General features: G+C 37.7%; 1 protein-coding gene across 1 annotated transcript in view; it reads right to left on the bottom strand.

The window, feature by feature from the left end:
• Window positions 1-4,076: 4,076 nt before the first annotated feature.
• The window catches only part of RFX6 (regulatory factor X6), a 56,403-nt gene continuing 33,279 nt past the window's right edge, over window positions 4,077-27,200 (bottom strand). The window contains exons 8-19 of the mRNA XM_030314602.1: window positions 23,762-23,839; window positions 23,532-23,645; window positions 20,318-20,367; window positions 16,931-17,090; window positions 15,884-16,028; window positions 14,569-14,678; window positions 13,226-13,343; window positions 11,678-11,800; window positions 10,809-11,015; window positions 9,113-9,625; window positions 8,041-8,253; window positions 4,077-5,429 (exon numbers count right to left, since the gene is read on the bottom strand). Coding sequence (XP_030170462.1) covers window positions 5,254-5,429; window positions 8,041-8,253; window positions 9,113-9,625; window positions 10,809-11,015; window positions 11,678-11,800; window positions 13,226-13,343; window positions 14,569-14,678; window positions 15,884-16,028; window positions 16,931-17,090; window positions 20,318-20,367; window positions 23,532-23,645; window positions 23,762-23,839 — 2,007 coding nt within the window. The 3' untranslated portion in view covers window positions 4,077-5,253. The remainder of the gene's footprint in view (window positions 5,430-8,040; window positions 8,254-9,112; window positions 9,626-10,808; window positions 11,016-11,677; window positions 11,801-13,225; window positions 13,344-14,568; window positions 14,679-15,883; window positions 16,029-16,930; window positions 17,091-20,317; window positions 20,368-23,531; window positions 23,646-23,761; window positions 23,840-27,200) is intronic.

Here is a 27,200-nt window from a genome sequence, read left to right as displayed (position 1 = left end):
CTCAAAATTACTGAATAGATTACTCATTGGAACTACCAATCATTTCCAACCATTGCTAACACCTATAATCAAGGAGTAACTGAAATTTATTTTCTTTTCATTTAAGCAGTGTGCTTTTGGAACAGACAAGTTGCGTTCTCTGCCATTTACAAACTAGAGGATTTAATTTAGAATTCTATAATTGAATGAGATAGTACAATAACCTTTTATATAAACTCATCATTTCTTATCTTTCCCAAAGCACAAAATGTCCTGTATGCCATCATCACCATTGTTTACTTTTCTGGAAGGTTTTTGTTTAAATTTCTCTAACTGACCTGGGATTATGAATCTGCCTTCAAAATACAGTATGAACAGTTTGCTACTCCAGTCCTTATAAGAGTTCAAAGCTGTTATTGTGAAACTTGTAGGACAATTAATTTTGCTTCCTGTTATACTAGAAATCTGAGTACCTGTAATATCTCTTTCCAGGGAGTTCATACATATCACTCTCATTTATCTCCTGCTTTTTTGAAAAATTGGAACTTTGGGTTTGGGTTTCAGAATTCATTTACCTCAAAGCATTTTTCTTTCTTTCTCTTTTTTCTTTTTCTTTTTTGGGGAGTTCAGGGGGGGGGGAATGCACTACCTGGCAGTATTCTTTGTCCTGTTTTTGTGGACTGCGTTTGAGCATAAATTTATGAGCATAAATTCAGTGGTTGGAAAACATCACCGGTGATGTTTGCTGTTTATCATGTTTGCTGGTTATCTAATTTGATGTTTATCATGTTTTTCTGAAGAAGCGGAACATGCGCTGTGGACTGGTGACTGTAGTCAGGGAAGCTGTACTCTGAATGGCTAAATGGAGACCATGTCAAGAAGGGCTCCGAGGGTAAATTTGGGAGAGCAGGAGAGAATTGGGCATTGTGCCTCACTGGTCAGGATGGCACAGTCTCAGCTCTGGGGTTCTAGAGTCTAGGTCCAGGCACCTGTGGCCTCAGTGTCCTCTTAGAGGGGCCCACCCATTGCTGCCTACTGGACCCCTCTCACAAAGCTGGTCTCTAGGTCTCCTTCCCTCTCTTTCTCCCTGCTTCTAGTCCTACTTTTCTGTTTGTTGGCTTCTCTAAGCTATGTGTAGGAGTTTCATAGTCACAGTAGCTGAAGAAATCATCTAATTGGGTTAGTTGGATCCTATTTAATGTAGAGTGCGATTACTGGTCAGAGTTTGGGGACATTCATCTCACAGCCTAATCCATTTCTCCATGGAAGTGTTACTCGCTTTATTTCTTGCCACAGTTCTTCACTGTGCAAATCTGTCCCACATGCTGCAAGATATTAACATCCCTGGTCTTGACACTAAATGCCAGTGCACCCACCGGCTGTCTTTAGGTATCATGTGAGTAAAAAATATTCTCTTTCCCATTTCCAAAATGGGTTCTTGACATGGGCGACCCCGAGAGTCTCACGGACTTTTTTCTCTCAAAGCAGAAACAAAGAGAAAGATTTTACATCACAACTGTAATTAGAATTTAGCTTAAATAATTTTTTAAAAAATCCTTTCTAACCTGAAAGCATACTTGGGAACATGTAACTGAGGAGAGCTCTAACTTTTCTCCACCACCTGGAGAGAGGAAAATAAATCAGATCTCCTTTGATTTGTAATTCTATGTTAATGACATAGCTGGGTTTTAGTTTTTCTTCAAGCTGTTATAAAATAAACTCTTGGTTTCTGAATTGTATTGAGTCCACCGAATTATTTGGAATGCTCATTTTTCCTTATGCCTTTTATCTATAGTAACCACTAAAACACAAGATTTGAAAGATAGTACTTCAAGAACGGAGTATTTAAACCTCTATCTTTTTTATTTCTACCCTTAATTTTGGGCTTCACATAGGCATTAGCTTGAACAGGTCACTTTTTTTCTTTTTTTTATTTATTATTTTTGAGAGAGAGAGAGAGAGCACATGAGTGGGGAAGGGGTAGGGGTGGGGAATTGAGGATGCAAAGTAGGCTCTGTGCTTACAGCAGAGAGCCCAATGTGGGACTCAAACTCACAAACTGAGATTATGACCTAGGCCAAAACTGGACACTCAACCGACTGAACCACCCAGGTGCCCCCAGGTCACTTCTTTATAATTGATAGTCCACAACTTCTAAAAATTACTTGATTTACTTTTAAAAACAGAAACACTAGAAAGCTAGGCTAAGATCCTTTAACTATATTAAAATTAACCTGAAGAATACCAGAAAAAGCCTTGAGCATCCAAGCTTTAGATCCATGAAGGAAGCAATTCTAGAATGATGAGTGCAGCTGAAAGGCAGGAAGGTATTAAATGTCTCAAGCTCCTTCTAAGTAAAATTAATGATGCTGTCACTTTTAATTCATGCAAGAATGGCACCACCTCTCCGGAGGCATTTGGAAACATAGATGTTGTTGTCGCAAGGCTGGGTGAGAGGAGTGCTTTGGTGTTTGAGTGCCAGGGATACTAAATCTTGTGCAATACGCAGAATGATCCTGAAAAACAAAGAATTGTCCTGCCTGAAAGCCAGTAGTGCCCACAATAAGAAACGCTATTATAGGGGCGCCTGGGTGGCGCAGTCGGTTAAGCGTCCGACTTCAGCCAGGTCACGATCTTGCGGTCCGTGAGTTCGAGCCCCGCGTCGGGCTCTGGGCTGATGGCTCAGAGCCTGGAGCCTGTTTCCGATTCTGTGTCTCCCTCTCTCTCTGCCCCTCCCCCGTTCAGCTCTGTCTCTCTCTGTCCCAAAAATAAATAAACGTTGAAAAAAAAAATTTAAAAAAAAAAAAAGAAACGCTGTTATACATCTAATAGACATAAACCCATATATGTCTAATAGACATAAACCCAAGTCCCACTGCTTGGGGAAAAGAGCAAGTTAGTCTTCCTGATGTCAAAATTTAGCACCTTGTCATTGTAAATGAAACCCAGAGATAATGTTTACTTTTCTTCTGCACTTCTCCCTGCTCCATATAATTTTCCCTCATCTATGAAGGGGTTATCAATCCAGGGTCAACTATTTATACTGAAATGCTTTGCAAACAGGGTTAAAGAAAACTTTAGCGCCACTACTAACATATTCCTTTTTTTAAAAAATTTTTTAATGTTTATTTATTATTGAGAGACAGAGAGAGACAGAGCATGAGAGGGGCAGAGAGAGGAGGAGACACAGAATCCGAAGCAGGCTCCGAGCTGTCAGCACAGAGCTCGACCTGGGACTCGAACTCACAAACTGCGAGATCACAACCTGAGCCGAAGCCGGATGCTCAACCGACTGAGCCACCCAGGCGCCCCTAACATATTCCTTTTTAATTCCTGATATCTCCCTCAGTCACCAATCCTTTAATTGTACTAAATGATGCTTATGCTTCTTCGAAATTTCTTTTTCCTGCTCCTTTCACTCTGCTTCCATGTAGTCTCTGCACTTACCTGCTGGACATCTGGATGAGAGAAATAGCCTCTCAAATAGCCCATTCTTGGGCTAGTTCCTCTCCTGTCTGGTCCTCCTCCCTTTCCAGCTGCTGCTGGCTGTTCCTTAAACACCATGTCCCATATTACTTTTTACTCAAAAATCTTCCATGAGCTTCTACTTCCTATCGCATCACCCCTTCTTCATCATATCAGAACTTACCAAAGGCATTGGCAGGGGTTTTTTTTTACAGTCGTATTTTCAACTTGCATTTTTCAATGTGCCTGACGTAAAATAGATGCTGAGTATATATGTAATTACTATATGGTGGAAATTTGGCTCTTAATTTTCAAGACTTATGTCCAAACATTTCTTAAAGCTGTTTTGCTTTTCACTTCAGTCCAAGCCCTTCATAATTTCACTCTCCTTTGTATTCTTACAATATTACTACAAATCATAGACCATTTATTCCTATTTCTCATCATTTGTTACTGTTGCAGAATTTTCTGCTCAATTAATTAGCTCATAAACTACATGCTACTAAGCAAATGGTAGCAACACTCTGAGAAGTCCACAATTAATTTGTTTATTGCTTTCTGAAAACAATCTGCAGTTTGTCTTCACCAAATTACATCACGATGTATAATGGGTATTTGGGGCTTACAAATCCTTTAAAAATGTACTCGGAGCTCATAGTATAACCCAATCCTTAATACAAATAATATAAGTCCTGTCATATGACTGTAGGAAAAGCCTGTGAAGTTAATGGAGGTTTCCCATTACAGGCCATGAGTCTTGCAACAGACCGTTCAGCTAAGATATACAAAAATGAAAAGGAAACAGACCTAGATAGATGGTGTATCAAATTCTATTAACTCATATGGAATGAATTCCTCACTTCTGAATTTCTCTTTGCATTCAAATGATCCTTGAACACTCATTCATTCTTAGTTTATAAGCCAAGTACTTGATTAAAGACTGCTTCTAAATCTTTAGAAGTTCAAATGGTCTATAAGCCACAATTTCCTTATATTTATATGCATGGATATGATATGAAAATATTCTTGAATTATGATGTTTTCACCAACCAGCTTTACTCTTTAATTCAGTATCCAAAGGAACTTTGCCTGTGAATCCTAAGCATTCTTCAGAAACAGTAACAGTTCTAAGAGCAGTCAAGGATTTAAAAATATTTTCATACTTTATTTCTTTCATTTCTTCTTACCTTTCTTAAATAAAGAGGGAAAGCATTCATAATCTCCGTTCAGTTACATAGAATTGGAATACTGCTATGTAACAGAACTCATCACACTAATGCACAGGATTGAAAGTCAAGCAACTTTGGTCTAGGCTGAATTGAATTAAGTCTTGACCTTGTAAACATTTCCACAGGAGGTAGAACACACACACTTGACTTTTTGTCAAATAAGGGATAGTAAACAATGATTCTGAGACCCTAATAAATTAAAGGTATTTTAAAGGTATTAAATAATTTTTTCTTTTTATAGACCAAAGATGAAGCAGCACACAGATTTTCAATAAATTAGGAAGCAAAATATTAAATCTTCATAGCTGAAATGTTTGCATCTTCAAAGCTCCAGTGGTTCAATTTGATAATGTTTGAAACTATAATTAATAACGAGATCACATTTTAAACAATTTGCGTGCAAGGCAAAGTCTGCAAGTATCTCCATTCATCATGGAGTTGTCCATAGTTTTGTACCAGTGACTTGAAAACAATGTCCTGCCACTGTATATTCAATTTTCTTTACCCTGATGGCAATCTGAATGAACAATATTTGAGCAGTAGAGATTCTTAGTTTCAATCCTCATTCAACATTGTTGGTTTAAGTGCCTCCAGCCGCTGTTCCCATGAACACAGTGTTGATGGGTGGTAAAGAGGACACCATTTCTCTACCATTTGCTCCATGGGAATCCAAGGTCTCTTGAGCTGGATACTGATTGGAAGCTCCATACATACATTGGGATGTGGAGGAAGGAATTGGGGTTTGCAAGCTGGATGCTGTAAGGGAAAATGTAATCAGCAATTGAATATTGACTGACATTTTTTTTCCTTTCCAAGTGCCACTCATTTTAAGCCTCCTGTATTTATTTTCGCATTTATCACCCATATCTATGCTATTTTCCTACAAATTGTTTTGACTTCTACACATTTCACAAAGAAAACTCCATTTCAAACTTAAATTCAGACAACTTTATCACCAAAATATATCCCCAGTCTACTTCCTCTTTCCATCCACACTTCCTCAATTATTCAAACCCCCGTGTTCTCTTATCTGGACCCACACAGCCACCTCCTAACTAGTCTTAGGACGGTCACCTTTGCCCCACCCTCTCATTCTGCAGGGAACAGCCAGGATAATGCTGCTGATGTATACATCAAATTGTTGCTGTTCTCAAACTCTACAAAGACTTCCCCCCACTCTTAGAATAGAATCCAAGCTCTTTGCCCTGGTTCGCGACGTCTTCTGTGAACTGGTCTCTGCCTTCTGATTGATTTTACTCTACTGTCTTCATTCACCATGCTCAAAGCACATTGGCCTTCTTGCTGCCCACTCAGTTTTCCTTGTTCCCACTTCAGAGACTGTGCACTTGTCATCTCTTCTGCCACCACTCCACCATCAGACCTTCAAGTCATCACCTCCTAATCACTCAACTTTCAATTCTAATATCTCTGCCTCAGGATTCCTTTCCCAACCATCTTACCAAAAGCAGTTTCTCCATAACCATGTGTCATTTTACCCTATTTAACTGACTTCAGAGTACCTGACACTATCTTTTTTTTTCTGCATTTGTCTATATAATCATCCCTCAATCTCTCCTTCCTAGAAGGTAAACTTCTTATAGGCAAGAACTCTGTCTGGTCACCACCATAACCTCAAACTTAGAATGAAGTTTGGCCCACAGTAGTTGGTTCTCAAAAATTTGACCACCTGGCTCTCTGACACTACATTTCCTTCATGTATGGTTGCTGGCTTCTCATTGCTGTTTTTCTCATTTTTCTAACTACCATCTTCTCTGTCCCTGGAAGCTAGGTTTTCTAACTAAGGAAACATAGAGTGGGTCCTAAGTTCCCTCGCACTACTTACCCACTTACTCTGTTCCCTTTTTTCACTCAGAAGCCCTCTTTGCTATTTACTTGTAAGCCAGCTCTGACAACTAAAGCTTAGAATCCATCCTACACCCAAGCTATGTTCCATCAAAGCTTCCACTATCTCTACGAGTAAACAGAACTAATAGTAACAATAGCAACACAGTACATTTTAGTCTCATGGTGAGGAAACTTCCTGAAGTGGAATTTTCTGCTTCATTAGAGTAACCTAGAAGCAATGACCATCTGCAGATAGCATGAGATGAGCTGCTAGACTCTGCTCAGGGAGCATCTGTGATGGTCACGGGAAGGGAAGAAGTGCTTCCTATTGAGTTATTGGAAAAGCACACTGAGAGAGGAGAGATGGAATTTATCTTATTTTCCCTTATGCTCCAGCTGGGTGTCAATGGCCTTTACTCCAGCTAGCTTGAAATCTATTCCATTGGAAGATTTCAACCATCTCATATAAACATTAACACTCTGCCTTGATACTTACATGCATATATACTTGCCCTGTGATCCCTTATTAGCCATATTGGAAATTAAATCTATACATATATTTTTGCCCCCTTTTTCAACTCACTGATGTATGGAGTTCCTACCATGTGACAGACACTTTGCTGGGTGCTGTTGATGTACAAATTGTACAAGTACAAGTTGCAGGATTTTCCCAGGGACAGCAACCTGGTTGGAAAAAGATGCTAGGGGACTTTATGGCAAACACACCGTTTTGCTCATTTTTACTTAAACTATATGTAACAGAGCAATAAAAATAGCAGCATTTTCTACAGAGCTGTCTAATCACATTTTACATACAATTGAGAAAATGACAGCAAACTCTATCACAAATCACCATTTTTTAAAACTTGGAGTGGTTTTAGGGTACTAGTGGAGATTATGGGGTCCAAAGATACCTCTTGGCACTGTCCCTGGGTCCAACCGTGAACAGGAGAGAGTGAGAAAAAGACATCATTACTGCCCTCGTAAAACTTAAAGTCTTTTAGGGGCACCTGGGTGGCTCAGTCGGTTAAGCGTCCGACTTCGGCTCAGGTCACGATCTCACTGTCCGTGAGTTCGAGCCCCGCGTCGGGCTCTGTGCTGACTGCTCAGAGCCTGGAGCCTGTTTCAGATTCTGTGTCTCTCTCTCTCTCTGCCCCTCCCCCATTCATGCTCTGTCTCTCTCTGTCTCAAAAATAAATAAACGTTAAAAAAAATAAATAAAAAACTTAAAGTCTTTTAGACTGCATTTGACCGATTATATTCATGTTTTGCATACATAGTAGGTGCCAGCTATTTTTTTGAAAGAATAAGAGATTTAGCAGTGGGTTGCAGAGTGACCAACAAACTGAGAAAGGGGAGACTGTTACCAACAGACACAAAAATATGACTCGATCCAAAGTGATGAATCACTTGTAGGAATATGACCTCCAGGTTTACCTCAATAGTCACCCTCCAAAGTAAGACTACATACCTGAGGTCAGCAGCCTTTAAAATGTTTTCAAGAACTACTAAAATAATTTACCTACTACTGGAGTTCGACACGCAACTGATGGTGATGTGTCTGCGTAAAATGAGCTGGTCTGCTTTCTACTATTGTCATCTAAAATGTTAAGTGGATCGTGGATGTCACTGTAGGGAGGCAGTGAGCGAACACTGCTGATGACAGAAACATGTTGGTTCACCATTGATCCGAGTCTATGAGACTCTGGGTAGTTTATGTTGCTTCCATAGTATCCTACAACAGAAAAAGTCAGGAATGTATTGTTAATGTACTACAAAGAATATTCCAGGAATGAAAAAAGGGACAAGATAATAGGGAGGGGCCTAAAGATGCCATATTATAAATATTACATTCACATCCATCTTTACTATAGAGTTGGATTTGTGCTTGTATAAGGATATGCTTCACTCTGCTGGGTTTTTTTGTTTTAAAAAAAAATACAAAGGAGTTATCCTATTATTAATTTTCAGATGTAAGACTACACCTCTCTCATATTTTCCTCATCTAAATTAACAAGATCTTCCTATAAAGAAAAAAAGCACTACTAACTTCTCACAAAGATTACACTACTTGTCAAATACTTGTCAAATTTTATCTACAGATTTATGTTACTGGGAGAAGGACTGGTCTACATCTAGAAGAGAGGACACAGAACCCGCATTGGTGGCTGAAGAAAGAAGTCCACAGACCTTTCCAACTCCCTAAACTTTAAGTGTTTTATCAGACTAATAGGGGGCACAGTTTCTGTCCTAATCTGTATGATCTGCTGCTAGTTCTCCGGAAGAAACATTATTTACTACAAATAAAATGGATAGAACATTCTTCTTTTGGGCTTATTAAGGGAGATCTCAAACATACAGTTTGACATAGTATTTTTTTCATCATTTGTGGCATTTAAAAGGGCAACTTAAAAAAAAAAAACCACAAGAATTGTATCTGGAAGAAATTAGCTCCAAGTATCTAAGATTCCATGATCTTTGGAAACTTTACGTGGCATGGCATACTACTCAGAGAGGTGGAGCTCAGTTCAATGTCTGATTTTGTCTTACTGCCATCTCAAAAGCCAGGAAAAATTCTTTAAAAATTTCAATACCATTCGGTGAATTAGGAGGCAATGTTGCTCCTTGGCAGCTGGCAGCGCCTGCATTGCTCAGGAAATTGAAGCTTCCTGTATTTAAAAACTGCATACTGTGTGAATCTTGGCTGTGTGAGGATGGTCCGTAGCTGGAAGGTGGTCGAGAATTATACGGAGACCCAGCACAGCTGCCACTGAAGAAGTCTCTAGAAAGCTGCTGTTCACTCCAGGCCATGCATCGACCATGCTCTGGGCGATGAGGATAGACTCCTGATGGGGGGTGAGGCTGTGCCCTAAACACAGTCTGATAGTTAGAGTTGGTCCCATAAAAGTCATGGCTGGTTTGAGGATGAGTAGGATAAATGGGCTCTGGGAATGTTGAGCAGTGGGGTGGAGCTGACAGGACTGGGCCCACACTTTGAGGTCTTCCTGCCATTGGTCCCTGGTTAATGACGCTTCCTCGGCTCGCCATGGCTGGAGAAATGGGTGGTGTCATCAGATGACCAGTGTTCTGGGAAAGGTCCATTTGACCTGGAAAAAATTACCAGAGCCTTCACAAGTGGCATATAAAAATAGATGGATGCATATCTTTAAAAATTATTCAAAAGATTTATCAATATGCTTTTTTTTAAAAAAAATGGCTCATTCTTACTCTCTAAAAATTACAGAACTGGGGAACATTAAAAACCTAGGTTTAAAAGATACCATCACAAAAAAATAAACAAACAAATAAATAAAAGACACCATGACAATACATGTATATTTCACAATACTGAAGTGTTTTACACTTGATCTTGGCCAAAAGGCCGAGAAGCAATAATAGTGAAGTGTTTTGAAGTTAGTCACTATGAACAAAAGTCTGCGATGGTTTCATGCTTCCATGGGTATGAAGATGGTTAGAGCTCAAGCTTGAGAAACTCAAGGGATCTGTTCTTCACAATTCCCCATAATTAAAAAAAACAAACTGAATGTTAAATGGTTTGATTTTTAGGATAACAGAAAAGGCAATAGTGTCAAAATGCCCATGGCTTCAAAGCAAGCCAATTCAAAACATCACGCAAACACCCCTGATCAACAACGAGTTATGAATGTCACCCACTCTGAGGGTGTTTGACTTTCCACTGGTGGAATTGGGCCCCTGAACTATAAGGCCCTCCCAGGTTTAAAATTCTGTGTGTCCAATGAAGTTATATATTTCAGAAAAGACATAATGCAACAAGCAGACGTAAAATATTATTTAGTAGTGAGTTCCAGCCACTTAACATTCGGATTGATACAAAGGGGATGCTAGACCAAAGATGAAAATTATTGTAATGGTTTTCTAAAATGGCCAAATCTACTTTTTAATGGAGGAGAAATAGTCTCCTCAAAAGCCAAAAACAAATAAGAGGCCCAGTTTTTTGACTCCCAAAGCATCTTCAGGATTTTATGTGTACCTAATCTAATTTTTTCTTCCACTTAATGAAGATAACTATTCGTATTTCTGATATAACTGAGAGAGCATGTCACAGTGTGGTACCTATGTTAATAATGGCATTGATAACAATGTGAATGAAAAATGTTGAAAATCACAGAAACTTTACAAAGCTTTCATGCAAGTTAGGTAAGACAAGTCTTGTTTACTCTTTGAATGCCTGAAGGTCACCAGTTTTGAAGAACACACAGGAATAGGCTCCTGTGAGATGCACTGAAGCCCAAATGTTTCCCAATGTACCTGTGAGCGGCATGGTGTCTGTATTCCCAGCAGGAAATGGGTGTAGAGCAGAGGGTAAGCCTCCAGGATGACTGGATGATAGAGGAAGATAGGGTGTTTCCACATGGCTTTCATTCTTCACAGTGTCACTGGAAACAGTGCTCCCTTTATTACGGTTGGCCAGAAAGCAAGAACTCGGAGAAGCAGTGAAGGCAGCTTTACTTGCATCTGGAAAGATTTTTTTTTTCTTAACAGGAAAGCTAACGTCATTCCCATATTCCTAGTATATAAGCCCAAGAAAAGGAAACTGAAAACGCTCTAGGGTCATGTCACAAAGCTGGAAACTCCGGGGAAATATGTGCCATGGGAAACAAGGCTGGCACATCTCTGGTCTTGGCAGTGGTGCCGGATTTTTGCTGTTGTTGCTACCTGTACCTTTGTGAGTGTGAGGCGTGTTCTGAAGGGCGCCAACCACCACCCCGCCCCCGCCCCGGGAGTGGACAGTCGTCAAAATGCAAGTCATCACATCCCAAATGGACATGTTCTCTTCCTTCTTTAAGCTCCCATAGAACTTCTTTCTACATTATTTATAAGGTGTGTACCACAGGTGTTGTCTTTAATTCTGATTATTTTTTTTATTTTAATCACCTAGCTACCTTAATTGATTTCATATCCTTTAGAACTTCCAGTAAATTCCTCTGACTACTCTAAGTATAAATGGTGGAGAGAAAAAATAGTGCTCCAATGGTGTTAATATACTGTGTTAGTAGTAACACGCCTGGGGAAAAAACTCTGAGACTGTTATAGCCCCACACAATGTGTGCTTACAAATTCTCGAACTTGGGTTTAAATACAGAAATACGTAAAACAAAGTATACATTTTAAGTTACCTGAATTCTTCATATACTTGTCCAATAAATTCTGTAACTCCTGCTCTTTGTCATTATTGAACTGGGTCTCCATGGCAAGGAGAATGTATTCATCAAGAAGCATTCGGATCAAATGGAAAGAACCTTGTTTGTGGATGGGAAGAGGGAGAGGACAATGTGAGATGAAAGGAGGGAGAGAAGGAGAAGGAAAGAGAAAGAGAGAAGTCAAGTTATCTTTGTGACCATCTCACAACACTTTACAATGAGCAACTGAAATAAACAAATACTTGTTGGACTTTAAATGACCTGCTAAGACCAACATGCTTAACTTGGGTCTCTAATCTTTCTGTGTACCGCCTGCCCAGCTCACTGTGTATACTGTCCTGCCAGCTCTTTGGCCGCTAATTACATCAAAGGAAAATACGGATGAAAGTGAGACATGCTTTATGCTTTAAGAGGGCACACATTGGAGTGTGATAAGCTTTAACCTGAGGAGAATGAGCTCTACTCTGCTGTATTTCTGTTGACTTTGTACTAAATAATTAGACAATGGCCACCATGGGTCTGAAAAAAGTATCAAGTAAGATGTCTTTCTAGCCTGAAACAAAGTTCCCTTTGGTTTCAAAAAACCAAGAGAGTTATTTTCATTTGGAAGTTGTCTTGGAAAACCTTAAACTTCTTTGAAGAGATTTCCCAACAAAAGTCTGCTTTCATAATAAAGTCAGGCTTCAGTGTGGTATGTTTTAAGAAACATCACACAAAACCAAGATATTTCAAATAATAGGCTCAATACATTTTGTTCATCCTTCAATACAAGTTCACTGATTTTATCTAATTCCACTGAGGATTAAATAAAAACAACTTAGTAAACTGTAACCTATTTTATAATGTAAAGATTTCTTGGAAAGCTAAATGCAGGAGTACTGTCCACAAGACAGCATTATAGCTGCAAACTAAGAATCCCAGAAATTTTAGAAAAAGAAAGATATTCAATTTTTAAAAGAGCTAACTTGACTCAGTTTGTTTCACAAGTCAAATCAATCAGGAAAGAGGTTTCAGAAACATATGAAAGCATGTCTTCTCAGCTGCTCTTTGACTGCAGCTATGCAGTTCCTGAAAAAGATGCAAAAATTTGCCATATTACAGTTGGTGCCTTTGGAAAATCATGTACTAATTACTGTTTACTTGCCTGTCTAACAAAAAAAAAATTATCCAAGCACTGATGGGATGTAATGATAATAGCTGCCATTCTAGAAGTGTTCACTGGGTACTAACTGTGTTTTTATATATATTGTCTCACTAAAGTGCCAATACAACCCAGCAAGAGGAATATTCATCCTCTTCGACCAACTTGGGGGATAAAAACCCAAGCCAGAGAGAAGCAGTGTTAGGATTTAACTCTGCATGCGGTCTGACTCCAAAACCCAGGCTCCTACCTACCATTCTCTATGTCTCGACAGTCAGATTTGAGCAGTAACAGTGCCACACGTTTAAAAACTGATAGGAAATGTGACTGGAAAGTGAATTATGTATTCAGATAGGAAGAGCTTTATAAAGCACTTAGGATACCAAAACTGGATGCATTGTTCAAGGTGAGGTTATGCATTACTCGAGCACCAAAAAAACTCCACTTGAGCAGAAAGTCTTGAGCCCTCTTCTTTAATGATCTTCCATTTTGTTTGCTGGTCTACAAGTAAAAGGAACAAAATGAAACTATAAAATCCGTCATCTCATTACTACATGCATCCTGCATAAAATCAAGAGGTTGATAAGCTGTCTGACAAATGGACAGATGGCATGACACGCAATTTATTTTATCAGATATGATGATCTGTCCAGGGATTTTAATTTTAGTCTGTCTTTGCTGTCATTTTTAAGGTTGATAGATCTTTATTCTGTATGGTTTTTTTACCTAGCAGAATCAGACAACACAATGAAATAATTTACAAAATACTTCATCTCTTCATTTACCTTTGACAGAACTTTAAAAAGAACAGAAGGTGAAGTGTGAAAGAAGAGTTATATATTTCTGTGAATGATTAACTCTGACTTCTCTGGTCCTGAATGATAATCTGTTTTCCTTCCAGGAGGAAAAGAAAAGTCCCTACAATATAACCAGTTTCCTTGATACAGAATGGCTAACACCAACTAGTGATGGATATATTTGCTCTTATTGCCTTGTTTCATGATGGATTGACTTGCAGGTTAACTGGAAGAGTTGAAAAAACACAGAAAATACAAAATACTGCACTCCCAGAATTTAAAAATGCAAATACTTAAAACCACATTTTCTGTCAGCATTTATGAAAATTTGCTTTTTAGAGAAGGGTCAGATCTTTTCAGCTTAAAAAAAATTTTTTTTTAATGTTTACTTATTTTTGAGAGAGACAGAAAGTGTGAGCAGGGGAGGGGCAGAGAGAGAGAGGGAGACAGAGAATCCAAAGCAGGCTCCAGGCTCAGAGCGGTCAGCACAGAGCCTGATGCGGGGCTTGATGCGGGGCTTGATGCGGGGCTCGATGCGGGGCTGGAACTCATGAGCGGTGAGATCATGACCTGAGCCAAAGTTGGACACTTAACCGACTGAGCCACCCAGGCGTCCCAGATCTTTTCAGCTTTTATCTTTCACCACCTATGTTACTCAGCTGTAACTGTACTGACTGACAGGGAATGCATAGTGTCTTGTAGTTCTTTGTCAAGAAATGATGAATAGAATAGAATCTATGCCCAACACTCTCAAATCTGGTCTATTTCGAATTTTGATATTTGGGCCACCTTATTTGCAAGTCTTTAAGAGCTTTTCAAGGCATTTTTACACACAGACTATCACCCCTCCCCCACCATTCAAGGAATTACCAGTTTAGCATTTACTACTAAGAAAAATTTTATTTTCTGAATCTGTCATTGAAAAATACCTTAATAACTCTCTGCTCTACCACGGTATCCAACCATTCAATGAAAGCCTCCACGGTGGCATTCTTCTTAAGAAGATCTTTCAGTTCTTGGAACACTGTGATAGAATCATCTAAAATGAAAAAAGAAAGCAGAATATTACTCTACTTTGAACTCAAGAGAAAACCTAAAACTAGGAATCATTTAAGAATTTTGTAGCATAAAAGGGAAAGACAGAATAAATTAAATGTGTTAAACAAATTATTTCATATCCTGAGAACAAGGAGCAAAAAATCCTTAGTTTTTACTCTTCAACATTTTAATAATAAGTGTATGTATTTTGGCACATATTGAAATATAGGCTTATGTATTATATAAGCATGTATATACTGGGGAAGAGTAAGTTGTCAGTATAGTTGATTATTCATTCTGAGTCCAAAGCTTTCATTAAATGCAACAGCGTCATTGAAAGCTGATGAATGAAATAAGCTAAACTTGTTGATTTCCTGCTTTCTGAACTACTTTTATCTTTAGCCAAAATTAAATTCTGCACTGTGGAACTGAGCCACTTACATGAATAATCTTTCATCTTATAAAAGTTAAAGAGGCCATTTAGAACTACTGTTTATTAAAGAATTTGAAGTTTACTGAACCCCAAAGGGTAATACAATTTTATACTAGGAAACAGAAAGCAGGGCTGATGTTGGACCACCCCAGAGAGCAGCCTATCACTTGTGCAACAGCCTATCAGAGGCTACACTTTGTCTTTTTGGAGAGAGAGGATGGGGAAATAGTGGATTGCTGTCCCTTGAAAATAGAACCTGGTAGTCTAGTCACACATATTAGCTTGCTAACTCTGTCAGATTGTCCAAACCTGCGCAGGTAATTTCTGCTTTGAAAAACAGTATTATATTGAGACATCATTTTGATATGCATCATATACCACATGATGCTAAGAGTGTAAAACACACGGAAATGTGTATGCATATAAAGTTGGAAGAGAGCTCACAACACTCAAAAACATGTTCATTATTGCCAAGTTATTTCTTTTTTTCTTTCGTTTATTTTTTACTTTTTTGGTTATTTCTTTTAAAAAAATTTTTTAATGTTTGTTTATTAGAGACAGACACACACACACACACACACACACAGAGAGAGAGTATAGAGAGACAGAAAAAGAGGGAGAGAGACAATCCCAAGCAGGCTCCACACTGTCAGCACAGAGCCTGATGTGGAGCTCAAACTCACGAACCAGGCGATCATGACCTGAGCTGAAACCAAGATGTCACTTGTGCCAAGGAGTTGACAGACCCAGCTCTAAACAGGAAGAAGACTTACGTTCAGTGTAGATATCTGATTCAGTGTCTGTGCTGCCAGAAATGGTGAGAAGGGCCTGCGATCCAATACTATTCAAGTCAACCTTTTCAATATCAGATACCATAGAATTCACAACATGCTGGTCGAAGAGAGCTGGTCTGGCAATCTGCATAAAGAAAGTAAAAAAGACACTAAACTATATTATCAAGAGTCTATCTAAAGATAAGTTTTGGCTTCTAGAGAAATAGTTCCTTGAGACAAAAGTATCACAAATGCTTTATTTTAAAACTAAAAGCAATAGCTGAGACTCATGACCATCTCTGTTAAAGCTTTAAAAACTATTTTTGGAACTAGAAAATGAATTTTTTAATTCACGGTCATACAAGAAGGATTTTACAATGTTACGCTTCTTATCTGGAACTAGCCCAATCAAGTCTTTTAAAATTTAGGGGGATAAAAACTTCCACAAAGCAAACAATCATTTGAGAGGAGGGGAAATATATTTTTTAACAATATACAAACCTGTAATCCTAATTTAAGAATTACTTTTTTTCTTCCTATTTAAGAGATCCAAATTAGTAGTTTAAAATGTGTTGTTTGTGGGTTTCACATCAAATATTACATGGGCTCATTCCCCACAACCTTAATTTTTATTAACTGGATTCATAATGCAAAGAACTACTTTGCATTTTACATTGCACTCAGAAATTTTGTATTTTTTTACTTTTTATTTTGAAATATATTAAATTTACAGAAAAGAAGGAAAGATAGTGCAGAATATTTCCGTATTCTCCCTATCCCCCTTCTCCTATTGTTATCACCTTATCTAACCATTGTTTATTGCCCAAGTCAGGAAATTAACATTGGTATAACACTGGTAGATAGACTACAGACATAATTCAAATTTCCATCAGTTTTCCCACTAATGTCGTTTTTCTATTCTAGCATTCACTCTGGGGTCTCACATTACATTTAACTGTCTACTTAGTCTTCAATCTCTGAAAATTTCTTGCTCTTTGCTACCAGAGGGTTTTTTTTTTTAATCTGGTGACTCAGACACCAACATACCTGAGCAAGGTGTAAGAAAGATGTTTGCCGTTTGAGAGAAGATACAAATCTTCGCACGATGGGTATCTTCTTGTCAGTTAGAGCTTCTGGCAAGTTTTCCAAAGATGAAACAACCCACTGTTCCCAATTTTTAGCAAAATTTCTTATATCTGCTAATAAGCTACACACACAAAAAGACTTATGTATTAAATGCTAAATTGTTCAAAATGCATTAAATAAATGTAGTTTAATGGAGGTATGCTATTATTCTGTGATTCCAAGAACATGACTTTGAAGTCTGATGGATTCAGCCTAGGTCTGCCATTTACCCCCTTGGTCAAAATACTCAATGTCCTCAAGTTCTGGCTTCATCTATTGAATGGGAACACGATTAGTATCTATGTCACAGGATTATTACTAGGACTACATAAAATAACTCATGGAGATTTCTCTGGTCAAATGTGGCATGCAGAGAGTAATCAACAAATAATACCTTATTGTTAATATTAACTCATGGTTCAGTCATTTTTGATAAAATATTTCTGGGTAAATGTAAGTATGCACTTGATTTTGCACATCTTGACTTCTTGAGAGATACTGCATAGGGATCATAATGTCGTTTCAGGTACTTACTATTAGTGTCTAGTAATATATTTTTACAATCCAAATATGACTGTGGGATAGTGGGATACATGATCAAAAATGTACTATAGAACCCTATATAGAAACTTGCAAATGTTGGTTGTGTGTGTGCACAAACATTTATACAGAAACACAAAAATTTTAAAATCAGTCAATAATCTACACATTCTACCTCAACAAAAAAGATCTAAATTTATATTTGGGATGGTGCTACATATTGGCAAGCAGTGACATAATACAGGAAAAAGAATAGAAAATGGAGTTAAACAGACACTCAATTAAAATCCTGACTCTGTTGGGGCGCCTGGGTGGCGCAGTCGGTTAAGCGTCCAACTTCAGCCAGGTCACGATCTCGCGGTCCGTGAGTTCGAGCCCCGCGTCAGGCTCTGGGCTGATGGCTCAGAGCCTGGAGCCTGTTTCCGATTCTGTGTCTCCCTCTCTCTCTGCCCCTTCCCCGTTCATGCTCTGTCTCTCTCTGTCCCAAAAATAAATAAACGTTGAAAAAAAAAATTTAAAATCCTGACTCTGTTTTTTAATTAGTTAACTTACTTTAGGCAAATAAATTAACTTCTTTCTGCTGCCAGGTTCCTCATTTGTGGATTTGGGATTGTAACAGCCACTGGGGAATAGTCTAACAAGTTGTGTTTTTTAAAAAATCCACTGTTCAATGATAAGAAATTGGTTAAATGAAGTATAGTATTTTTCAGATGCTATGCAGCCATTTAAAAACAAAATGTTGAGAGATGCCTGGGTGGCTCAGTTGGTTAAGCGTCCAACTCCTGATTTCGGCTGAGGTCATGATCTTGCAGTTAGGAGATCAAGCCCAGCACTGGGCTCTGTGCTGGGCATGGAGCCTGCCTAAGATGCTCTCTCTCCTACTCCTTCTGCCCCTCCCCTGCTCACACTCAATCTCTCTCTCTCTCTCTTTCATGTTTTTTTTTTTTTTTTTAATTTTACTTGAGAAAGAGAGACAGAGTGTGAGTGTGGGAGGGGCAGAGAGAGAGGGAGACACAGAATCCAAAGCAGGCTCCAGGCTCCCAGCTGTCAGCACAGAGCCTGACGTGGGGCTTGAACTCAGACTGTGAGATCATGACCTGAACCAAAGCTGATGTTTAACTGACTGAGCCACAGGCGCCCTGCTCTCTCTCTCTAAGAAAGAAAGAAAGAAAAAGAAAGAAAGAAAGAAAGAAAGAAAGAAAGAAAGAAAGAAAGACAAAGAAACAAAGAAAGAAACAAAGAAACAAAGAAAGAAAAAATTGAAAAAGAAACAAAGAAAGAAAAAATTGAAAAAAGAAAAATTTAAAAAATAATGTTGATCCAGATCTGTTGATATGAAACATTTTCACTATATACTGCAATTATAGTATGTATACTATGGTTCCATTTTATTAATGTGTATATTTACAGGTATTCTTAGAAAAAAAACAGTCTATGGGATAATAACATAAGACATTAATGTAGAGAGATCAGGAGTATTTTTTAATGCATTTATGTATGTTTTTCATTTTCTACAATAAACTACTTGCATATTTAAGAGATAAATACATAAATATTCTGCTTCAGGCAGTTGTAAAATTAAGTAAAATAATTTATGTAGTCTCAAAGCCCATGTTGTAGTAATAAAGGTCAGCTATTATTACTATTAACTAATAATGCCTGCCCCTAATAATAGTTAATTACTATTAACTAATAATCACAACCATTCTGTTGTGACACAGAAATGTTAAGTGTACTTAATTCAGAGATCAGATTAGATGTTTAAAGATAACATATTGATAATTAAAAGAAACTATTGGTCTGTACAATACTATTATATAAATAAATAAAACGATCTACAGGAAAAAGTAAATCAAAAATAAACTTTGTTTTGTCAATCATCATGTATATATTGAGCATCAACTACGTCCATCCTACGTGTATTTGTGCCTCAAATACTAAAATAAATTTCATTTTTTCATTAGACTTTATTTACAAAGAAAAATTTTCGTTTTTATTTTTGAGTTTTTATTGTTCACACATCAGAAAGTTTTTGTGAAAAATCTTCAGGTACCATTTCAATTTCAGATTTTTTTTTATTGAAGTATAATCGACAAACAACATTATATTAGTTCCATGTGTACAACATAGTGATTTGACATTTGTGTACATTGTGAGCTCATCACCACCATAGTCCAGTTACCATCTGTCATCAGTTACCAGAGGGGATGCGGGTCCTGGTGGGGCAATATGGATGAAAGGGATCAAAAGGTATAATGTTCCCAGGATGGGGAATACAGTCTATTTAAGATCTTATTCCTTTGTTAAAAGAAGATGGTAATTCCATTATGCCACTTTATGATTTTGCAGTTAAGGCCAATAATAATAAATAATAATGTTAATAAGTAATCTTTAATAACAAAGATAAAATAATTTTTCTTATAATTTTTATTATTGTGGTTTATTTTCCATCAATTATCCCCATTTATTTTCCTGTAGCCAGTTTCTATTGAAGAACTTCTCAGTATTTCAAAGGTCAGTACACTTAAATATTTATTTTTCACTTGGACATTTCTCATATTAAAAGGATTTCAAGATTATTCTATCAATTTTGCTCAGTGAAGTTTGAGTATAAGGATTGAGGCACATCTTCTAACTAATACAAAGGGACAGGAGCGGGAAAGTAATCTTTATAAACAAACGAATTGTTATTTAATGTTTTCCTTTAATATAATGGATAGGGTTAAATTCTACATTAAGAAACTACCACATTTTATTGACTGAACCTACCTTTCAGGCATTTCTTGCATTGTTGCAGGAATGAGTACATCTGTAAGAACCTTAATCACAGCAAAAGAGAATTAACATAAATCCTTACTTAGTATTTTTGTAGAAAGACACTTATTTGTCAATTACTTTTCATTCCTAGCTTTCTAGAGAATAATATGCTAACTCATTTCTGGAAGTTATGCTTTTATCTCTAAAATGAATGTATGTGTGAGGTGCATGTGTAAGAAAGGTGAGGGGTGGGGATCTAGAAACATTACAATCCTAGGTTAGCCTAGGAACACTAATAGCCTGGGTCCAGAGAGTTAATTATCAGAACACAAAGAATAATGAAAAGATGGTCAACATCACTCATCATCAGAGAAATACAAGTTAAAACCACAATGAGATACCACTTCACACATGTCAGAATGGCTAAAGTTAACAACTTAGGAAACAAAAGATGTTGGCAGGGATGTGGGCAAAGAGGAACACTTCTGCACTGCTGATGGGAATGCAAACTGTGCAGCCACTCTGGAAAACAGTATGGAGGCTCCTCAGAAAGTTAACAATAGAACTACCCTATGACCCAGCAATCACACTACTGGGTATTTATCCAGAGGATACAAAAATGCTGATTTGAAGGGGCACATGCACCCCAATGTTTATAGCAGCACTATCAACAATAGCCAAATTATGGAAAGAGCCCAAATGTCCATTGACTGATAACTGGATAAAGAAGATGTGATATATATCTATATACAGTGGAGTATTACTCAGTGACCAAAAAAAATGGAATCTTGCCATTTGCAACGACGTGGATGGAACTAGAGTGTATTCTGCTAAGCAAAGTAAGTCAGTCAGAAAAAGACAAATACCATATGATTTCACTCATATGTGGAATTTAAGAACCACAACAGATGAACATAGGAGAAGGGAAGGAAAAATAAGATAAAAACAGAGAGGGAGGCAAACCATAAGAGACTCTTAAATATGGAGAACAAACTGAGGGTTGCTGGAGGGGTGGTGGATGGGGGAGATGGGCTAAATGGGTGATAGGCATTAAGAAGGGCACTTGTTGGGATGAGCACTGGGTGTTCTATGTAAGTGATGAATCACTGGGTTCTATTCCTGAAACCAATACTACAATGTATGTTAACTACCTTGAATTTAAATTAAAAATTAAAAAGAAAAGAATACTGAAAGAAAGGGCTAGACTGAGCCCTAAACATGGATGAGGTGGGTAGGACCTGAGAATTAGTAGAAAGAAGAATTTAGATAGTGTTGACTGATCCCAGCTCAAGAAAAACTAGAATAAAGAAAGAGGGGACAAAATAGGATATGAGCAATGCAGATCCATTAAGCTGACTGATAAACTGAGTGGTCCAGCCTGAGGAAAAGGACCAAGAGGAGAAGATATTTCAAAATGTGGGTAAACCCTAATCTTCAAAGGCCTATGTAGCCTACCAGAAAAATGTACATGTATTCCATGTGTATAAGACAATATTGTATATGCCCAGTATGTTAGTTACCAAGAATTGGACTTGGTAATCATGTACTGTTTTATGGACTAAAAGTTGACCACTCTCCTGAGAGGAATGAAGATCTTCCAGAAACTCATTCTGCAATGAGAATTGTAAATTGCTCTATTTACAATGCTTACTGTGTCTCCCTGGGTCCACTATGAGGAGAAAAAACTCAATTCATTTAGAGGTACTTAAACTCAGGACTTTTGTGTTGAACTGAAAAAAAAAAAAAAAAAAAAAAACAGACCATTTGTAAAGAAAAAAGAAAGAATATGCTTTAAGAATATTTCTTGGGGCACCTGGGTGGCTCAGTCGGTTAAGCGACCAACTTCAGCTCAGGTCATGATCTCAACAGTTTGTGGGTTCAAGCCCCACGTCAGGCTCTGTGCTGACAGCTTGGGGCCTGGAGCCTGCTTCTGATTCTGTGTCTCCCTCTCTCTCTGCCCCTCCCCTGCTCACACTCTGTCTCTCTCTGTCTCTCAAAAATTAATAAATGTAAAAGAAAAATTTTTTTAAAAGAGTATTTCTTGGAGGTACTGAATGGTGTTCCAAAGAGCTTTACTTTGATGGTGGTAAGTGTGTATGCATGAGACCCGGGGGCTTTTCTTATACCCTCTCTTGGAGCCACCTTATTTCCCTTTTCTGCTTACTTCTTCAAGTCTTAAACATTGCAATCAGTTACTGCAAACTAAACCTTTTCCCTCTAAATAATGATACTCATATGCAACCCAGAAAAATGAGACAATCCTCACTCTCCTTTGTCCCTCTTCAACGTGAATTTGAACTAAAGGCAGAGAATATACTGCACTTGCTCCATCCTCTTATCCTGTGATAGGGAGAACTTAACAGAGGATGAAAATATGGGCTCTCCCATTCTGGCTCAAGACTACCTACCACTTCTTGGTGTGCAAAGTTGCTTCCAGTCTGAGTTCATCTAGCTTCTGCTGAGAACCTAATAGTAGCAACCAATTTAGGACGATTTTATTTTCTAAATGCTTAACAGGGTTCCAGTTTGGGTTTTCTTGCAAACTCAGATTATGTTTTGAAAGGAAAGGTTTTGTTTTCCTTCTGACAATTGAACAGGTAAGTGCAGCCAAACTCACTTTAAAGTACCCAGATTGTAACACAGTTTTCTCTCTCAGCCTCGACCTTGCTGTTGCTCTAACTAAGGAACTGACTGTCAGGGAATTAGATTCTCCCTCTTCCCAGATAAATGTTTGGCTAGAAGGCCAACCAGTTCATCTTTGTTTGTAATGTCTTCATGATCTTTCTGTAGACATCTGAATACTCTTATTTGGTTTTAGAACAGAAATGAATATTAATGCATTAAACCTAGAGATTTCCAATATTTTTAAGTTGTTAATCCCATAAGAGTGTTTAACTCTGCTTTTCCCCCAGAAACAGACGGTAAAAAAGCCATCATATTATTCACTCTGAAAACACCTTAAACAGGTAATAAAAATTAACAAAATTTAATGTATTAGTGAGCATGTCATATTTTGAATCATTAACTGTAAACAGATTGATTTTATTTCAATGTAAATTTAACCATAACACATGCACTATTAAATACTGGTTTCTCATCAGAAAAAAATAATACTGTCTCTCCAGCCAGAAATAACAAATTTATTGAACATACAATGCAAAAATTTAGATAGAATACTTATAAAGAAAACATGCGGTTTGTGTTTAAGACACCCCAAAGAGCTTACCTTATAAAGAATTGAGTCACAAACACAGAAAATGTCAATGATAACAGGGTTTTCAAGCAGGGGAAGAAGATGATCAGGCATTCCTTGCCAAAAGTGTAATAAGAAATGCTGGATCTAGTTATAAAGCAAAAAGTATAAACATTAAGATTCTTCCTTTACATGAACTCATAAAGAACAAGACAAGAAAGTATACACAATATGATCAGCAAAGCATTCTTTGTCGTCCTTACCTCTTCAAAGTTTCCATTAATTGCATTGTCCAGGATGCACTGGCAGTGAGTTTTATACATCATTATGAGGGTATCAACCTATTTCAAGGAAGAAAACGCTTAACCAAAGAATCCTTTCAATACTGCCTTCATTTGTTTATGCATTCGTTTGTCCAGCATGCATTTTTTAAGCTCCTATTATGGACCAGGCATTGTGCTCAATGTCAAGGAATCAAAAACAAACGTACAGTTCTTATTTCCAGGAACTTAATGCCTTGTGAAGGGAGAAAGGCAAGCAAATAGACAATTACCGTATAGTATCATAGGAACAATGAAAAGCTGATTGAGCAAGGAGCTTTGGGCCAAAGCAACATTGTGTTTTTCTACCTAAGAAGAGAACTACCTCTGACTGCAGAAATACACACAAAATGGTAAAATACATCAAGTGTCCACACAGCGTTTTATTAAGTGGGTGGTGGGCAGTGTGGCATAGCGGTTTCCAGTTTGGGGTCTGGAATTGGTTAAACTGAGTGCCCAGTTCAACAGCACTACTTTGCACAGGTTGTTTTGTCTCTGAAACCTAAGCTTTTTCTCTTTAAGTAGGATAGTAATAACATATTACCCACACGGTATTAAAAAGATTAAATAAAATATCAGGCAGATAGAAGAGTGCCTGGTACACAGTAAGATCTCACTAAATATTACTCGAAATTAGTAATATCGAATGCCTCATAAATTTACCCAAAAAATATTTGAATAGTTAATGCCCATTCTGAAAAGTCTCTGCTTCCATGTTACCACAGATATTTGGATTGCATAGTTAAAACATGTTAAATGTATTCTAAAATCTGTAATGGATTAGAACTAGATAATATTTTAATAGATTAATAATAGTCAAATATCCGTATTTTACAAGCTAGAAATATCACTACCTGTTACTGGTTGTGTAGTCTGTGTGAACAAGAACATGGCTTAGAGGTTACAGGTGTGAGTTTTTACCTGGATTTGAATACTAGCTCTAACCTGCCACTTACTAGCTGTATGATGTCGAGCAAGCTACTTAACATTTGTGTGTTTTAAATTTCTCATTTGGAAAATAGAGATGATAATAACAGTACATTTCCAATAGGGTTGTTATGAGGACTAAACAAATGAACACATGCAAAGTGGTTGGAATAACCCATAATACATGCTGAGAGACTGACCATTAGATTTACTTTTATCCCAACAGTATCTAGGGTGGTGATGGCAATGGGGGTATCCCACTGTAACCCTCCAGTCTCCAATATTTATCCCTACAGCCTAGTGACAGCACACATCTTTGTTATTCAGCTCAAAGCTGTAAAATGATGACATGCAAATTACCAATATCCCTGCAAGGAGGTATGCTGATTACAGGACACCTCTAGCAGAATATGTCACCATTAATGCAATTGAGACATGGTTCATATTTTAGTCAATGATATTACATCTTTAAATAGGTTTCCAGGACATATTTTTAAAAAGAAGGATAAGGACAGTATGAAATACAGAAAGGAATTCACAACTGTTGTCAAAAATTAACCCTTTGAAAAACAGTGTGGAGGTTCCTCAAAAAATTAAAAATAGACCTACCCTATGACCCAGCAGTAGCACTGCTAGGAATTTACCCAAGGGATACAGGAGTACTGATGCATAGGGGCACTTGTACCCCAATGTTTATAGCAGCACTCTCAACAATAGCCAAATTATGGAAAGAGCCTAAATGTCCATCAACTGATGGATGGATAAAGAAATTGTGGTTTATATACACAATGGAGTACTACGTGGCAATGAGAAAGAATGAAATATGGCCCTTTGTAACAACGTGGATGGAACTGGAGAGTGTGATGCTAAGTGAAATAAGCCATACAGAGAAAGACAGATACCATATGTTTTCACTCTGATGTGGATCCTGAGAAACTTAACAAAAACCCATGGGGGAGGGGAAGGAAAAAAAAAAGAGGTTAGAGTGGGAGAGAGCCAAAGCATAAGAGACTCTTAAAAACTGAGAACAAACTGAGGGTTGATGGGGGGAGGGAGGGAGGGGAGCGTGCGTGATGGGTATTGAGGAGGGCACCTTTTGGGATGAGCACTGGGTGTTGTATGGAAACCAATTTGACAATAAATTTCATATATTGAAAAAAAATTAACCCTTTGATCCCTGAAATATAAATAAGCTTTGATTCCTAAAATATAAATAAGCTTCTTTCTTCACAAGTATTTCCACTTATGTGTTCAAATGTATTCTTTTGTACACAAATCAGTTAAAGTTTTTAATCTTACTATTGGTACTACATTTGCTTATTTAATATTCACATAGTCTTCGGACTATGTAAATTTTTATTGTAGCATTGCATTATTTACAAACATAATTTTGCTCAGTTTTCTGAGAATAACACACCACCTTATAGAGGGCAGGAGCAGAGGTAAGGCTTATCTCCAGTAAAGTTAGTATGTGGTGAGGGTGGTAACTGCCTTGAGTGACACCATGATGAGGCAGAAAGTGGTCCCTCAGCTTTGGCCAACCCCCACCTCACTGGGATCAACTTTTCACTGGGAAGTCCCATCCTTTCTGTCTCAAGAAAGCAGGTGCTTAAAGTGCTTAGCTTCAGCCCCACCCTTCTTTCTAGAAACTGACAAGTTACTTGGGGAACTGGGATACTGGCTAAGAAGGTGAAAAGCAGCATCCAACTGTTTTCGAGGGACAAAGAGGATGTCAGTCCCTAGTGCTCATGATGAGGACCACTGGGAATGAACTTAGAAACCAGGGGTTATTTAAGCATCCTGATACCTGAGTAAGAAATGATCTACAGACCAGGGTTTCAAGTTGACAGGTAAGGAATTCCTTGGAAGCTAGCAGAGAAATTGAAATTAACTATTGAAACATGCTCTCATTTCTTTTTTTTTTTTTCTTTGTTGCCCTCTCCATTCCCCTCTCTTTCACCAGGTAGATTTACTTACACAGCAAACATCTTCATGATATGCTTACATGTAAGCAATTCTTTCCACAAAGGGACCCAACAATACTCTCCTCCAAAGAACCATGTTCCCTGGAGTCCCACTGATTTCCACAGGTTTCTCCACAGACTGCCACATGAGGCATCCAAGTCTAAAGTTATAATATCACACCTTACAAGATTAAAAAAAAATGATGTGATAATCTCAAGAAATACGATGGGAGAGGAGAATGGTAGAAAGTGGACATACTTCAGGGGACCTGCTTGGAATCAGCATCTGAGAATTATCTTCAATATTTTGCCTATTCTTAACAGGAATAGTAGGTCATCAGAATAAATCCTGGAAGTGACTGTGCAATTCTACTTATCTGTCAATAGATCTTTTTATCAATGCATTATTTTTATTTCCAGTTTCTACACAAACCCACTACTAAGTCAGCTGGACATTAGTTAATCACATTCCTCTGTCTTTGTACCTCAAG

Source organism: Lynx canadensis, chromosome B2 (assembly GCF_007474595.2).
Source record: "Lynx canadensis isolate LIC74 chromosome B2, mLynCan4.pri.v2, whole genome shotgun sequence".
In the NCBI taxonomy this organism is placed as follows: Eukaryota; Metazoa; Chordata; class Mammalia; order Carnivora; family Felidae; genus Lynx; species Lynx canadensis.
The sequence above is the reverse complement of the archived record's forward strand: the minus strand, read 5'-3'. Positions and strand labels throughout refer to the sequence as shown.